The 16,783-nt window shown below is 46.3% G+C and overlaps 1 protein-coding gene across 2 annotated transcripts in view; it reads right to left on the bottom strand.

Moving 5' to 3' along the window:
- TTC7B (tetratricopeptide repeat domain 7B) overlaps positions 1-16,783 on the bottom strand; it is a 206,775-nt gene that overhangs the window by 44,716 nt on the left and 145,276 nt on the right. For both annotated transcript variants that reach the window (XM_088455569.1, XM_088455570.1), the window contains exons 15-17: positions 14,842-15,002; positions 8,789-8,905; positions 8,256-8,353 (exon numbers count right to left, since the gene is read on the bottom strand). In XM_088455569.1, coding sequence (XP_088311695.1) covers positions 8,256-8,353; positions 8,789-8,905; positions 14,842-15,002 — 376 coding nt within the window. The remainder of the gene's footprint in view (positions 1-8,255; positions 8,354-8,788; positions 8,906-14,841; positions 15,003-16,783) is intronic.

Below are 16,783 nucleotides of genomic sequence, written 5' to 3'. Positions count from 1 at the left end.
CGGCTTACCTTAGTTCGGTATGCCAGGTTCCCGGCGCAGGTCTAATGACAGGCGTCGGGATTACGATGCCTGTCATTAGTACCTTGCCGGCATTTGAAAGTCGGGAAGCTGGCAGTCTGCATTTTGACCGTAGGCTTCCTGACTGCATCCCGTATAATCACAGGTCAAGAGGGCATCCGGGGACACACTGACACTGGAGCAGGAACCTTGCTACAGTATGGTACATAACCATTACATTCTGTACATGTGTAACAGTGCAGCCTTCTGCCCAAGACTAGCAGGAGGAGTCACCATTGTGGGATAATGAAGGGAATTTAGCTCCTGCCCCTTAGTATTAATGATTTATACATGCAGGGCCAAGAAATAATGTACAGAGTATTTCAAGCACAATAACTGAAATACTCCTTTGCATGTAGTTATTATAACGCTGTAGGTTTCTGTCATTTCTTTGCAACCTGTGTGACAATAGCCAATATGGCTGCTGATGTAGAGCCTGAATGATGCGCGTCAAGGACAGTCATTTACGAAGCACAATCCACGCGCCGGGGAAAACGGAGTATGTACAGGAGAATCAGAGCGCTGCTTCCTACAGGTCATTTCCAGTAATGTTCAAGGCGCAGTAATAAAATGATAAAAGGCAAAAGGTGCCCTGATGGATTAGAGAGACACAAAGATGGAAGCTTGGTAAGAGACAGGCGTCCGGAGTGATGATAGGAGACGGGCACAGATCGGGTGACTGTGGTACACAGATGTAAGTCATGCAGTGATGATATGAGACAAGGGCACAGATCGGGTGACTGTGGTACACAGATGTAAGTCATGCAGTGATGATATGTGACAGGGGCACAGATCGGGTGACTGTGGTACACAGATGTAAGTCATGCAGTGATGATAGGAGACAAGGGCACAGATCGGGTGACTGTGGTACACAGATGTAAGTCATGCAGTGATGATAGGAGACAAGGGCACAGATCGGGTGACTGTGGTACACAGATGTAAGTCATGCAGTGATGATATGAGACACGGGCACAGATCGGGTGACTGGTACACAGATGTAAGTCATGCAGTGATGATATGAGACAAGGGCACAGATCGGGTGACTGTGGTACACAGATGTAAGTCATGCAGTGATGATATGAGACAAGGGCACAGATCGGGTGACTGTGGTACACAGATGTAAGTCATGCAGTGATGATAGGAGACAAGGGCACAGATCGGGTGACTGTGGTACACAGATGTAAGTCATGCAGTGATGATATGAGACAAGGGCACAGATCGGGTGACTGTGGTACATAGATGTAAGTCATGCAGTGATGATAGGAGACAGGGGCACAGATCGGGTGACTGTGGTACACAGATGTAAGTCATGCAGTGATGATATGAGAGGGGCACAGATCGGGTGACTGTGGTACACAGATGTAAGTCATGCAGTGATGATAGGAGACAAGGGCACAGATCGGGTGACTGTGGTACACAGATGTAAGTCATGCAGTGATGATATGAGATAAGGGCACAGATCGGGTGATTGTGGTACACAGATGTAAGTCATGCAGTGATGATATGAGACACGGGCACAGATCGGGTGACTGTGGTACACAGATGTAAGTCATGCAGTGATGATAGGAGACAAGGGCACAGATCGGGTGACTGTGGTACACAGATGTAAGTCATGCAGTGATGATATGAGACAGGGGCACAGATCGGGTGACTGTGGTACACAGATGTAAGTCATGCAGTGATGATAGGAGACAAGGGCACAGATCGGGTGACTGTGGTACACAGATGTAAGTCATGCAGTGATGATAGGAGACAAGGGCACAGATCTGGTGACTGTGGTACACAGATGTAAGTCATGCAGTGATGATATGAGATAAGGGCACAGATCGGGTGATTGTGGTACACAGATGTAAGTCATGCAGTGATGATATGAGACACGGGCACAGATCGGGTGACTGTGGTACACAGATGTAAGTCATGCAGTGATGATAGGAGACAAGGGCACAGATCGGGTGACTGTGGTACACAGATGTAAGTCATGCAGTGATGATATGAGACAGGGGCACAGATCGGGTGACTGTGGTACACAGATGTAAGTCATGCAGTGATGATAGGAGACAAGGGCACAGATCGGGTGACTGTGGTACACAGATGTAAGTCATGCAGTGATGATAGGAGACAAGGGCACAGATCTGGTGACTGTGGTACACAGATGTAAGTCATGCAGTGATGATTTGAGACACGGGCACAGATCGGGTGACTGGTACACAGATGTAAGTCATGCAGTGATGATATGAGACAAGGGCACAGATCGGGTGACTGTGGTACACAGATGTAAGTCATGCAGTGATGATATGAGACAAGGGCACAGATAGGGTGACTGTGGTACACAGATGTAAGTCATGCAGTGATGATAGGAGACAAGGGCACAGATCGGGTGACTGTGGTACACAGATGTAAGTCATGCAGTGATGATATGAGACAAGGGCACAGATCGGGTGACTGTGGTACACAGATGTAAGTCATGCAGTGATGATATGAGATAAGGGCACAGATCGGGTGACTGTGGTACACAGATGTAAGTCATGCAGTGATGATATGAGACAGGGGCACAGATCGGGTGACTGTGGTACACAGATGTAAGTCATGCAGTGATGATAGGAGACAAGGGCACAGATCGGGTGACTGTGGTACACAGATGTAAGTCATGCAGTGATGATATGAGACAAGGGCACAGATCGGGTGACTGTGGTACACAGATGTAAGTCATGCAGTGATGATATGAGACACGGGCACGGATCAGGTGACTGTGGTACACAGATGTAAGTCATGCAGTGATGATATGAGACACGGGCACAGATCGGGTAACTGTGGTACACAGATGTAAGTTATGCAGTGATGATATGAGACAAGGGCACAGATCGGGTGATTGTGGTACACAGATGTAAGTCATGCAGTGATGATATGAGACACGGGCACAGATCGGGTGACTGTGGTACACAGATGTAAGTCATGCAGTGATGATATGAGACAAGGGCACAGATCGGGTGACTGTGGTACACAGATGTAAGTCATGCAGTGATGATATGAGACAAGGGCACAGATCGGGTGAGTGTCGTACACAGATGTAAGTCATGCAGTGAGGATATGAGACAAGGGCACAGATTGGGTGACTGTGGTACACAGATGTAAGTCATGCAGTGATGATATGAGACAAGGGCACAGATCGGGTGACTGTGGTACACAGATGTAAGTCATGCAGTGATGATAGGAGACAAGGGCACAGATCGGGTGACTGTGGTACACAGATGTAAGTCATGCAGTGATGATATGAGACACGGGCACAGATCGGGTGATTGTGATACACAGATGTAAGTCATGCAGTGATGATATGAGACACGGGCACAGATCGGGTGACTGGTACACAGATGTAAGTCATGCAGTGATGATATGAGACAAGGGCACAGATCGGGTGACTGCGGTACACAGATGTAAGTCATGCAGTGATGATATGAGACAGGGGCACAGATCGGGTGACTGTGGTACACAGATGTAAGTCATGCAGTGATGATATGAGACAAGGGCACAGATCGGGTGAGTGTCGTACACAGATGTAAGTCATGCAGTGATGATATGAGACACGGGCACAGATCGGGTGACTGGTACACAGATGTAAGTCATGCAGTGATGATATGAGACAAGGGCACAGATCGGGTGACTGTGGTACACAGATGTAAGTCATGCAGTGATGATATGAGACAAGGGCACAGATCGGGTGACTGGTACACAGATGTAAGTCATGCAGTGATGATATGAGATAAGGGCACAGACCGGGTGACTGGTACACAGATGTAAGTCATGCAGTGATGATATGAGACAGGGGCACAGATCGGGTGACTGTGGTACACAGATGTAAGTCATGCAGTGATGATAGGAGACAAGGGCACAGATCGGGTGACTGTGGTACACAGATGTAAGTCATGCAGTGATGATATGAGACAGGGGCACAGATCGGGTGACTGTGGTACACAGATGTAAGTCATGCAGTGATGATATGAGACACGGGCACAGATCGGGTGACTGGTACACAGATGTAAGTCATGCAGTGATGATATGAGACAAGGGCACAGATCGGGTGAGTGTGGTACACAGATGTAAGTCATGCAGTGATGATATGAGACACGGGCACAGATCGGGTGAGTGTGGTACACAGATGTAAGTCATGCAGTGATGATATGAGACAAGGGCACAGATTGGGTGATTGTGGTACACAGATGTAAGTCATGAAGCTGGAGAAACGATGGGCTGATACAAGGGGGCAGGGAAGTGCTGAGATGCGGACATCAATGGGTGAATATTTTATAGCGACTTTCATGAAAGCTTTAGTTGCCTGGGGGTCATCCATGAAGACACCTGACAGAGCGGGTGGTACTATGCTGCAAATGCTGATGGCAAAGCAATGTATACAATAATGAAAAAGTATATAGCAATCCAGTATCAGTACAACCGTCTTTGTTAATTTGTTGCAGTGCAATAACAGCGGGTTGAAGAATCGGCCAGAGCTTACGGGCTGAGAAACGCGTCACGCGTTCCACCTCTACTTCTATATTACTAAGGGAGCAGCTGACTTACAATACCTGTCAATTCTTTTTTCATTACAACAGTGGCAGCAGCTGCTTAGTGGACCCCGCGAGACGGGACAGGTAATTACCGCCGGCCCCAGGAGAGGCCCCTCCAGCACACAGCAGTGTGCCTTCACACCAGGATAGTGATCGGGACTGATACACATCAGTACATCCCACTCATCGTGGCCCCTCTCATCCATTCTACGAGGTTCACAGTAATGTGAATGCCAAGTCTTCTTGTATATATTTTAATGTGTTGACGACCTCACTACTACTACTTATTGGCTCCAGATATACATTTTTTACGATCTACATTGAGCCTATTGAACTGACTGTTTGACTAGAGTGCTGCTAATGTTTCATTAACCCGCTATTATTGCACAATATTAATCTATTAAGGCGGCTGTCTTGATACTGAATTGCATTTACATTGAGCCAACAAGCAGATTGTTTGAGTGCTGCTTATGTTTCATTAACCCGTTATCATTTCCCCACAATTTGCTCATTAATACGGCTGTCTTGATATAGGATTGCCATCATTAACCCGCTGGACTGTTATTTCATGAACCCGCTGCAACAAATGAACAAAGACGGCTGTGGTGATACTGATTGCTATATACTTACCATCTAGTTTGCTGTTACCATTGTTTCAATTGCCGAGTGTAACAGCTGTACTGATGTGTGATTCTGTTTGCAAAGTGATCATTACCTGTGGCTACAGTGTTTTACATGTGTGTTCTGGCACTGTCATCTGTGTCCTTTGTATCTGTGTTTTCACACACATGGACAGCATCATATTGATTAATTTCAATGTTTATATTATTCTTTGACATCTTTATGCACTCCGAGTTTTGGTTTTTTTTATGCAGGAGCAAAGAGCTCTATAATGTGTGGGGTCCTGCGTTCAAGTCCCGGGTATTGCTGCTGAGAATGTGTGATTTCATATATGGGCGGATGTTACTTAATGACAAAGTCCTCACAAACAACTGAAGTGCATGAATATGGTACAAGAAGATCGGAACTCAAATCCCTTTTCTTGGGAGTGCTCGGAAAGTCATTGCAGCTGTGCTATAATTGTGTGTGTGTGTCTACGTCACGTGGGAAGGGCAATCTTAGCATGTGCCTGCATTGGGCATGAGGGTTGGGGGCCGGGGGGGGAGGAACAGGCAGGCCCTATCTGTTCCATCTGTACTGGGCCCCACAATTTCTGATGGCGAATACATGTGTTCTTTAATACTGTGGCTCCAGTTGTGCCAAATAGCCCTTCTCGACTCGGCCGCGCTCAAAATGTGCATCTTATCCGCATAATTACAACTGGAAGTGAGAAAACGGCATTGTTAGCGTATTCTCACCACGGGGGCTTGGGGAACGTGTACATACGTGTGCAGCTGCGGCTGTTCCTCACGCCAAGTTCTGTTGTATTTAAGCTGCCACTGTGTACGTGTGTTATACCAATTGCTGTGCGATTAATGCTGCAGCCCAGCCTCTCTGGTACACTGTGTACGTGTGTTATACCAATTGCTGTGCGATTAATGCTGCAGCCCAGCCTCTCTGGTACACTGCGAGGGGCTTACCGCTGCATCTGTGATGTAACTAAGGCGCAAAATGTAACTAAAAATGTGGCTCGCTGCGTCTCTCGGGCATCTCACGACTTATGCCGTAAAGATGCGCAGTGTATGAGGACACTGTATTTATCAAGAGGCGTTTTTCTAAACCGTTTCTGCGTCTTTTGCAGTAGGATTAAAAGCTCAAATATGAAATGCAAAACAGGCGCGGTTTACCGTTAACATTAGTGTCGCAATAAAATCATCGGCACAAAACAACAAAAACTGTCAATTTGGAAAAACACCTCTCGATAAATAAATATAATCTTCCATCTCCGGCAGTTTTGAAATGGCTGAGGTAGTAACAACCCTGAGAATGATCACTGCAGCACATAGTATTTCAGGAGATAAGCATGTTGATCATATTGATAATATATGAGACAGCGTGCTGTCCTTTTGAGTGATTTTATAAAATATTAGTTGTATGTGACAGGGGCAGTGACATTATGTGAAGAGGGGAATGGAGGCAGCAGGAAGTTCAAGACTGAGAGTTATATAGTGGGAGAAGCAGTGTCACCAGCAGCACAGAGTATATCAGGAGATGAGTGATGTGTTAGTGAGTACACGGCTGCATGTGACAGGGGCAGTGACATGATGTGAGGAGGGGAATGGAGGCAGCAGGAAGCCACAGACTGAGAGTTATATAGTGGGAGGAGCAGTGTCACCAGCAGCACAGAGTACATCAGGAGATGAGTGATGTAAGGACAGGGCTGCATGTGACAGGGGCAGTGACATGATGTGAGGAAGGGAATGGGGGCAGCAGGAAGCCACAGACTAAGAGTTATATAGTGGGAGGAGCAGTGTCACCAGCAGCACAGAGTATATCAGGAGATGAATGATGTGTTAGTGAGGACAGGACTGCATGTGACAGGGGCAGTGACATGATGTGAGGAGGGGAATGGAGGCAGCAGGAAGCCACAGACTGAAGGTTACAGTATATAGTGGGAGGAGCAGGGTCCCCAGCAGCACAGATTAGTGATATGAGGCTACGGTCATACTGATACAGGAAGTCACAGACTGAGAGTTACATAGTGGGAGGAGCAGTGTCACCAGCAGCACAGAGTATATCAGGAGATGAGTGATGTGTTAGTGAGTACACGGCTGCATGTGACAGGGGCAAAGACATGATGTGAGGAGGGGAATGGGGGCAGCAGGAAGTCACAGACAGAGTTATATAGTGGAAGGAGCAGGGTCCCCAGCAGCACAGAGTATATCAGGAGATGAGTGATATCTTAGTGAGGACAGAGCTGCATGTGACAGAGGCAGTGACATGATGTGAGGAGGGGAATGGCAGCAGCAGGAAGTCACAGACTGAGAGTTATATAGCAGGAGGAGCAGGGTCCCCAGCAGCACAGAGTATATCAGGAGATGAGTGATGTGTTAGTGAGGACAGGGCTGCATGTGACAGGGGCAGTGACATGATGTGAGGGGGGAGAATGGAGATAGCAGGAAGCCACAGACTGATAGTTATATAGTGGGAGGAGCAGGGTCCCCAGCAGCACAGAGTATATCAGGAGATGAGTGATATGTTAGTGATGACAGGGCTGCATGTGACAGAGGCAGTGACATGATGTGAGGAGGGGAATGGGGGCAGCAGGAAGCCATAGGCTGAGAGTTATATAGTGGGAGGGGCAGGGTCCCCCCACCAGCACAGAGTATATCAGGAGATGAGTGATGTGTTAGTGAGGACAGGGCTGCATGTGACAGGGGCAGTGACATGATGTGAGGGGGGAGAATGGAGGCAGCAGGAAGCCACAGACTGGTAGTTATATAGTGAGAGGAGCAGGGTCCCCAGCAGCACAGAGTAAGTAAATGTCCCAAAGTTTACAACACACAAGTTACGATCTACACCCTCCTCCCCCCGCACTCATTTGTCTCAGCTAGCAGCCTTTTTACTGCCATTAGGCAGCGATGGCTCCAGTAGCCCAAACACGCCTAATCTCTGACAGCAATCTGACCAATATACCCCTGAAGACACTCAGAGAACACATGATCATAGAGCCGGATATGATGGAGCGGCGAATCTCACCTGTCTCTGGGTCACTGAAGTCCGGCATCGTGATTGTATTCAGCTGCCGCCTGTCCGCAATTGCTCTGTCCAATAAGCTGCTGCCACGTCCAGAGTCACTGCAACAGGACAACACTTAACCCCATGTGCGATGTGTATATGCTGCAAATATACTAACTCCCCACACTTCACAATCACTACATTTTATAAAACCAACAAGCGGATTCCCACCATGTAAAATGTATAACCCATAAACCAGTTCTATTTACATGTATCCTCGGCTTTCTTACTGGCAGTCCCACTTTGATACCAGTGACACTTTATTAGAAAGAAATCATCCTTCAATTATACAAGAACATAATCACGGTGTAGTATAACTCCTTGCAGCAGTATTCTGGTACAAATGCAACTGACCCTGACTTAGGGGACTTACCCCCACACACTCCACCAGAGGCTTTCAGGCCTCAAACAAATGCTCATCAATACGTAATAAAGGAACAGAGCTGACCATGTAACAGGGGCATGTCAGTGGGTTGGAAGGATTGAAGGATTACCTGGGGTTGGTGAGGTTGTAACAGGACTTCCAGATCTGGAGCATGTGTTTGCAAGTCAAGAGCGCTTCGTCAGGACCCCGGCACAGTGATTCCAGTTTCACCTTGGAGAATAATAGTCTAAAACACAGGAAGACAGTGTCCATAAGCCCTAGGGGGATCAGCACATGCTCCAGTCCCCCTCCTTATACAACACAGAGGTTCAGAGTCATCAGTGCAAGGCCAGGGAAGTGAGATGAGCAATGTCATTGGTTATACTCTGCTATAGGCTAGAAGAATCACAGACGATTGCGCTGCTTACATAATCAGAGCAGACAGAAAATATTAACTCAAGAAGCAATGCAAAAAATATCTTTCCAACTGTAACTTCCAAGTAGCCCCAAGAGCTGATACATATTACATCTGGGCTCCAATATCTCCGGATAAGGCCAGCTATTAGTCTGTGTGCTGCCACCATGTAAAGAATTATAAAAGGGTTCTCCTGTAAGTATGAGATCCTGTCCCCCAGGAAAGCAGACAGACATATAGATGAAAGGCACGGCAGGTGTCTGCTCCGTGGGAACATTCCTGGGTCTGTGTAATTATCATTCCTTCATTCCTTGTCTGCATACCATCAGGCAGCGTGATTGCCAAATCCTCCCGACTGGAGGGCAGGAGACTGTGCCGACCCCCTCGTCTTATTCATAAGTAACCTTACAGCCAGTTCCCACAATACAGAGAGCATTAGGAGATTAGACTGGCAATAACAGGTATATGAAGAGCTCTTCATTATACATATACAATAACAGAGGTCCTGCGCAGTCCACTGTGAGGAGAGAATGCCACACACAGACATAGGGCCTCTGCATTCAGTCACTGTGAGGAGAGAATATCACACACAGACATAGGGCCTCTGCATACAGTCACTGTGAGGAGAGCCACACACAGACATAGGGCCTCTGCATGCAGTCACTGTGAGGAGAGAATGCCACACACAGACATAGGGCCTCTGCATTCAGTCACTGTGAGGAGAGAATGTCACACACAGACATAGGGCCTCTGCATACAGTCACTGTGAGGAGAGCCACACACAGACATAGGGCCTCTGCATGCAGTCACTGTGAGGAGAGAATACCACACACAGACATAGGGCCTCTGCATACAGTTACTGTGAGGAGAGAATGTCACACACAGACATAGGGCCTCTGCATACAGTCACTGTGAGGAGAGAATGCCACACACAGACATAGGGCCTCTACATACAGTCACTGTGATGAGAGAATACCACACACAGGCATAGGGCCTCTGCATACAGTCACTGTGAGGAGAGAATGCCACACACAGACATAGGACCTCTGCATACAGTCACTGTGAGGAGAGAATGCCACACACAGACATAGGACCTCTGCATACAGTCACTGTGAGGAGAGAATGCCACACACAGACATAGAGCCTCTGCATTCAGTCACTGTGAGGAGAGAATGCCACACACAGACATAGGGCCTCTGCATTCAGTCACTGTGAGGAGAGAATGCCACACACAGACATAGGGCCTCTGCATACAGTCACTGTGAGGAGAGAATGCCACACACAGACATAGGGCCTCTGCATACAGTCACTGTGAGGAGAGAATGCCACACACAGACATAGGGCCTCTACATACAGTCACTGTGATGAGAGAATGCCACACACAGACATAGGGCCTCTGCATACAGTCACTGTGAGGAGAGAATGCCACACACAGACATAGGACCTCTGCATACAGTCACTGTGAGGAGAGAATGTCACACACAGACATAGGGCCTCTGCATACAGTCACTGTGAGGAGAGAATACCACACACAGACATAGGGCCTCTGCATACAGTCACTGTGAGGAGAGTATGTCACACACAGGCATAGGGCCTCTGCATACAGTCACTGTGAGGAGAGAATGCCACACACAGACATAGGACCTCTGCATGCAGTCACTGTGAGGAGAGAATACCACACACAGACATAGGGCCTCTGCATACAGTCACTGTGAGGAGAGAATGTCACACACAGACATAGGGCCTCTGCATACAGTCACTGTGAGGAGAGAATACCACACACAGACATAGGGCCTCTGCATACAGTCACTGTGAGGAGAGAATGTCACACACAGACATAGGGCCTCTGCATACAGTCACTGTGAGGAGAGAATACCACACACAGACATAGGACCTCTGCATACAGTCACTGTGAGGAGAGAATGCCACACACAGACATAGGGCCTCTGCACACAGTCACTGTGAGGAGAGAATGTCACACACAGACATAGGGCCTCTGCATTCAGTCAGTGTGAGGAGAGAATGCCACACACAGACATAGGACCTCTGCATACAGTCACTGTGAGGAGAGTATGTCACACACAGACATAGGGCCTCTGCATACAGTCACTGTGAGGAGAGAATGCCACACACAGACATAGGGCCTCTGCATACAGTCACTGTGAGGAGAGAATGCCACACACAGACATAGGGCCTCTGCATACAGTCACTGTGAGGAGAGAATGTCACACACAGACATAGGGCCTCTGCATACAGTCACTGTGAGGAGAGAATGCCACACACAGACATAGGGCCTCTGCATACAGTCACTGTGAGGAGAGAATGCCACACACAGACATAGGGCCTCTGCATACAGTCACTGTGAGGAGAGAATGCCACACACAGACAGGGGGCCAGATGAACAGATGTGTCCACTCTTGCATCTGTTGCCGGAGTTGCGGTTGTGATAATATGTAAACGTGACTCAACATACATTCACTGTGAGGAGCACTGCAATATAAGGTACTGAGGAAGGAATGCCATACACAGACACAAAGTGCCTCGGCATACACTGTGAGGAGCTCTACCACTTTAGGTACTGAGGAAGGAATGCCATAGACAGACATAGAGCCTCTGCATACAGTCACTGTGAGGAGCACTGCCACATAAGGTAATGAGGAGGGAATGCCACAGACTGACATAGAGCCTCTGCATACAGTCACTATGAGGAGCACTGCCACATAAGGTAATGAAAGGAATGTCATGCACACAGACATGATAACTAAGTGACTCATGGCCTGATTCACCGATCGCAACTGAGATTGCAATAACGATTACGCACGCAGTCTCACTGCGATAGTACGCTAATCCACTGTGATCGCTATGCCTTCGCAGTACAACATAAGGACGCCCCCTTTACCATACACACATCCGTAATGTATAGAAAGACTGCAAAACCATCAGTAACATGGAGTACCATCACAGCCTCACACACACTTACACAGGCTCTGACCTTACTCAGGAATTACTAATCTCATCACACACAGTGATTACACAAGACTGAGGTACCATCAGTAACATGGAGTACCATCACATCCTCACACACACTTACACAGGCTCTGACCTTACTCAGGAATTACTAACCTCATCACACACAGTGATTACACAAGACCACAAGACTGAGATACCATCGGTAACATGGAGTACCATCACAGCCTCACACACTTACACAGGCTCTGACCTTACTCAGGAATTACTAACCTCATCACACACAGTGATTACACAAGACTGAGAAACCATCAGTAACATGGAGTACCATCACATCCTCACACACACTTACACAGGCTCTGACCTTACTCAGGAACTACTAACCTCATCACACACAGTGATTACACAAGACTGAGGTACCATCAGTAACATGGAGTACCATCACAGCCTCACACACACTTACACAGGCTCTGACCTTACTCAGGAATTACTGACCTCATCACACACAGTGATTACACAAGACTGAGATACCATCGGTAACATGGAGTACCATCACAGCCACATGCACACTTGCACAAGCTCTGACCTTACTCAGAAATTGCTAACTTCAGCGCACGCTATGAGGCCTCAGGCTGCGTAAGGCGTCGCAGAGGATAATTTATGCTCGCCCCTGCAACGCCGTTCAAACGCACTGGCACGGCTGCGTATTCCCAACCCCCCCTGATAGCCTGCAGTACACGGCTTAAGGGTTTGATCTCACAGTAATCATCAGCAAGGTTAGTGTGATATAATGTAATCATCAGCAAGATTAGTGCGATATAATGTAATCATCAGCAAGGTTAGTGTGATATAATGTAATCATCAGCAAGATCAGTGTGATATAATGTAATCATCAGCAAGGTTAGAGCGATATAATGTAATCATCAGCAAGATTAGTGTGATATAATGTAATCATCAGCAAGGTTAGTGTGATATAATGTAATCATCAGCAAGATTAGTGTGATATAATGTAATCATCAGCAAGATTAGTGTGATATAATGTAATCATCAGCAAGGTTAGTGCGATATAATGTAATCATCAGCAAGATTAGTGTGATATAATGTAATCATCAGCAAGATTAGTGTGATATAATGTAATCATCAGCAAGGTTAGTGCGATATAATGTAATCATCAGCAAGATTAGTGTGATATAATGTAATCATCAGCAAGATTAGTGTGATATAATGTAATCATCAGCAAGATTAGTGTGATATAATGTAATCATCAGCAAGGTTGGTGCGATATAATGTAATCATCAGCAAGATTAGTGTGATATAATGTAATCATCAGCAAGGTTAGTGCGATATAATGTAATCATCAGCAAGATTAGTGTGATGTAATGTAATCATCAGCAAGATTAGTGTGATATAATGTAATCATCAGCAAGATTAGTGTGATATAATGTAATCATCAGCAAGGTTAGTGTGATATAATGTAATCATCAGCAAGATTAGTGCGGTATAATGTAATCATCAGCAAGGTTAGTGCGATATAATGTAATCATCAGCAAGATTAGTGTAATATAATGTAATCATCAGCAAGATTAGTGTGATATAATGTAATCATCAGCAAGGTTAGTGCGATATAATGTAATCATCAGCAAGATTAGTGTGATGTAATGTAATCATCAGCAAGGTTAGTGCGATATAATGTAATCATCGGGAAGATTAGTGTGATATAATGTAATCATCGGCAAGGTTAGTGTGATATAATGTAATCATCAGCAAGATTAGTGTAATATAATGTAATCATCAGCAAGATTAGTGTGATATAATGTAATCATCAGCAAGGTTAGTGCGATATAATGTAATCATCAGCAAGGTTAGTGCGATATAATGTAATCATCGGCAAGGTTAGTGTGATATAATGTAATCATCGGCAAGGTTAGTGTGATATAATGTAATCATCAGCAAGGTTAGTGCGATATAATGTAATCATCAGCAAGGTTAGTGCGATATAATGTAATCATCGGCAAGGTTAGTGCGATATAATGTAATCATCGGCAAGGTTAGTGCGATACAAGGTAAAGTAGGCAACAAATAGGAAGAGGCACAGGGGCAGGAACTGTATCTTATCAAAATGGACTTCTTCATTCTTCTCCATCCCCCAGAGGTCTCCAGTCCCCAAATATTCCTCTAGCACTATCTCATACGCCCAGATCAGCTGTGATGCAGGTACCAGGAACAAGAAGAACCTGGGTCTCTGTGAGAAATCATTTCATTTCCACATAGGTCAGAATGTTACAGGGACCTGTTATAGAAGCAAAGTCCTCTCCCAGGGAAGAGATGACCAATGTGGCCACCAGTCCAGGGCCAGTCACCGCCACGAGTTGGAAAAACCAAAATCGGGCAACACGCGGTGAAACGCAGTCAAAAGATTTATTCAAAGCATCAATACGGATAAGAAACAGCTACACTTACGCGTTTCACTCTCAGGGCAGGAGGGAAATACTATCTATATTTAGATCACAGAGAAACTATATCTCACAATAGGACTTCAAACGCTTTACAAGCTAATTGCCCTGTCACAGGGCAGACACAAAGACAATGAGTTCTGAAAAGGGGCATCATGGCTGTCACAGCGCTCTGGGGTCACCAGTTCAATCACAATTATAGGTGGCTTTCCTCCATGTGACCAGTTTTCTCCCACCCTCTAAAAACGTACTGGTAAGATAGTTGTTGACCAAGAGGGAACCATGCGGGATTAGTACATTAATCTGGAAAGGTGCCGCCCTCTGTGTAGAAGAGAAGAATCAACTTACATGAAGTTCTCGGGGTACTCGCTCAGCGCCATGTCAATGATATTCAGGGCATCGTGGTAGTGTTTCTGGGCAGAGAGCACCAGCGCCAGCAGGTGGAGGGAGTTGGAATCATCGCCCTGGAGCTGGAGTGCCTGCCGGACGTAGCCCAGAGCTTCCGGGATCTAGGACACGACACAGCGTCAGACACTGATAAGCTATTTATATGCTTTCTACAATGCAGGACTGGAAAAAATACTAAAACTTTTTTTTTGTTTACACCATAATTATGAGTTTAAACCAGTTTTATTAACATTGTTTTAAGGGAAAACAATGGAATCCTGCATATTATATTAGTACTGTGAAACTTTGCTATGTATTAGAAACACTGATCAACCATGTTTTAATGCTTTCTAACTAGGATTGGAAAAAGACAAGTTGGTTTCTTTTTTTTATTTAAACCTTTTTCTTTTCCAACCTTGCTAGAATGTAACCCATACATAATAATATTCTCAATGCGGATTACAAGATGACTCTATTGCCGGGTACACACTAGACGATGTGTGTAGCCGGCCGGCGCACGATGCAATGAACAACATAACGTTCGGTTGTTTGACACCGCACGATTTGGTGAACGACTGCACGATATGTCGTTTACCAGCCGCCTCCACAAGCATGGGGTCGTTCATCGAATTGACAGATTGAGCAGCATGTAGGCTCGATCTGTCGATGCGATGATCGAACCCGCGGGAGCGCGCATGGTTGCTCATAGTGGGTACACACTGGCCGGTGTGGACGATATGTCGGACCAATCCACCAGATCCTGCGACATATTGTCTAGTGTGTGTGGACTCTTCTACTTGGAGATGAAAGTCAGTGTCAGCTCAAGTTAGTGACAATTTAAAATAAAAATATTAAAAAAGGAACAGTACCATTCACAAACAGAAAGAAAGGCGATTGTTTCTCAAGACCACTAACAGGTCACATTTCCAAGACCACCAGAAGGTGCACAGGTGTATTACACCAACTGTCACATAGTCAGGCCACCAGCAGGTGCACAGGTGTGTTACACCAACTGTCACATAGTCAGACCACCAGCAGGTGCACAGGTGTGTTACACCAACTATCACATAGCCAGACCACCAGCAGGTGCACAGGTGTGTTACACCAACTGTCACATAGCCAGACCACCAGCAGGTGCACAGGTGTGTTACACCAACTGTCACATAGCCAGACCACCAGCAGATGCACAAGTGTATTACACCAACTGTCACATAGCCAGACCACCAGCATCCACAGGGGACCTGGAAAGCATGAAGTGTTTGTTTGGGGAGTGAATTTACATACCACTGGTTTGTGAGACTGCAGTACAGGACTTTTTGAAGATACCAGTGACATCACTGAGAATGCAGCCTATCCAGTCACTAGGAGTCAGTAACATCACTGAGAATGCAGCCTATCCAGTCACTAGGAGCCAGTGACATCACTGAGAGTGCAGCCTAGCCAGTCACTAGGAGCCAGTGACATCACTGAGAATACAGCCTCACCAGTCACTAGGAGTCAGTGACATCACGGAGAATGCAGCCCATACAGTCACTAGGAACCAGTGACATCACTGAGAGTGCAGCCTATCCAGTCACTAGGAGTCAGTGACATCACTGAGAATGCAGCCTATCCAGTCACTAGGAGCCACTTAGAATACAGCCTATCCAGTCACCAGGAACAAGTGACATCACTGAGAGTACAGCCTATCCAGTGACTAGGAGCCAGTGACATCACTGAGAATATAGCCTTTTTGAATTTGCTGGTATGTACAATTTCTCCCGTTGTCACCCCATGCTATGGGCAGGTACATCCATAGAAGGGGGAATGGAGTGCACACCTGTGTATGAGGAAGGATGTCACTATCTGCTGCACCTCTCCTGACCAATCAACTGTCTCACACTTCTTACATGTCAGTAAATGC

Source organism: Taudactylus pleione, unplaced genomic scaffold (assembly GCF_031769625.1).
Source record: "Taudactylus pleione unplaced genomic scaffold, aTauple2 ptg000660l, whole genome shotgun sequence".
Classification (NCBI taxonomy): domain Eukaryota; kingdom Metazoa; phylum Chordata; class Amphibia; order Anura; family Myobatrachidae; genus Taudactylus; species Taudactylus pleione.
Note: the sequence above shows the minus strand (reverse complement) of the source record. Positions and strands in the feature narration are given on the sequence as shown.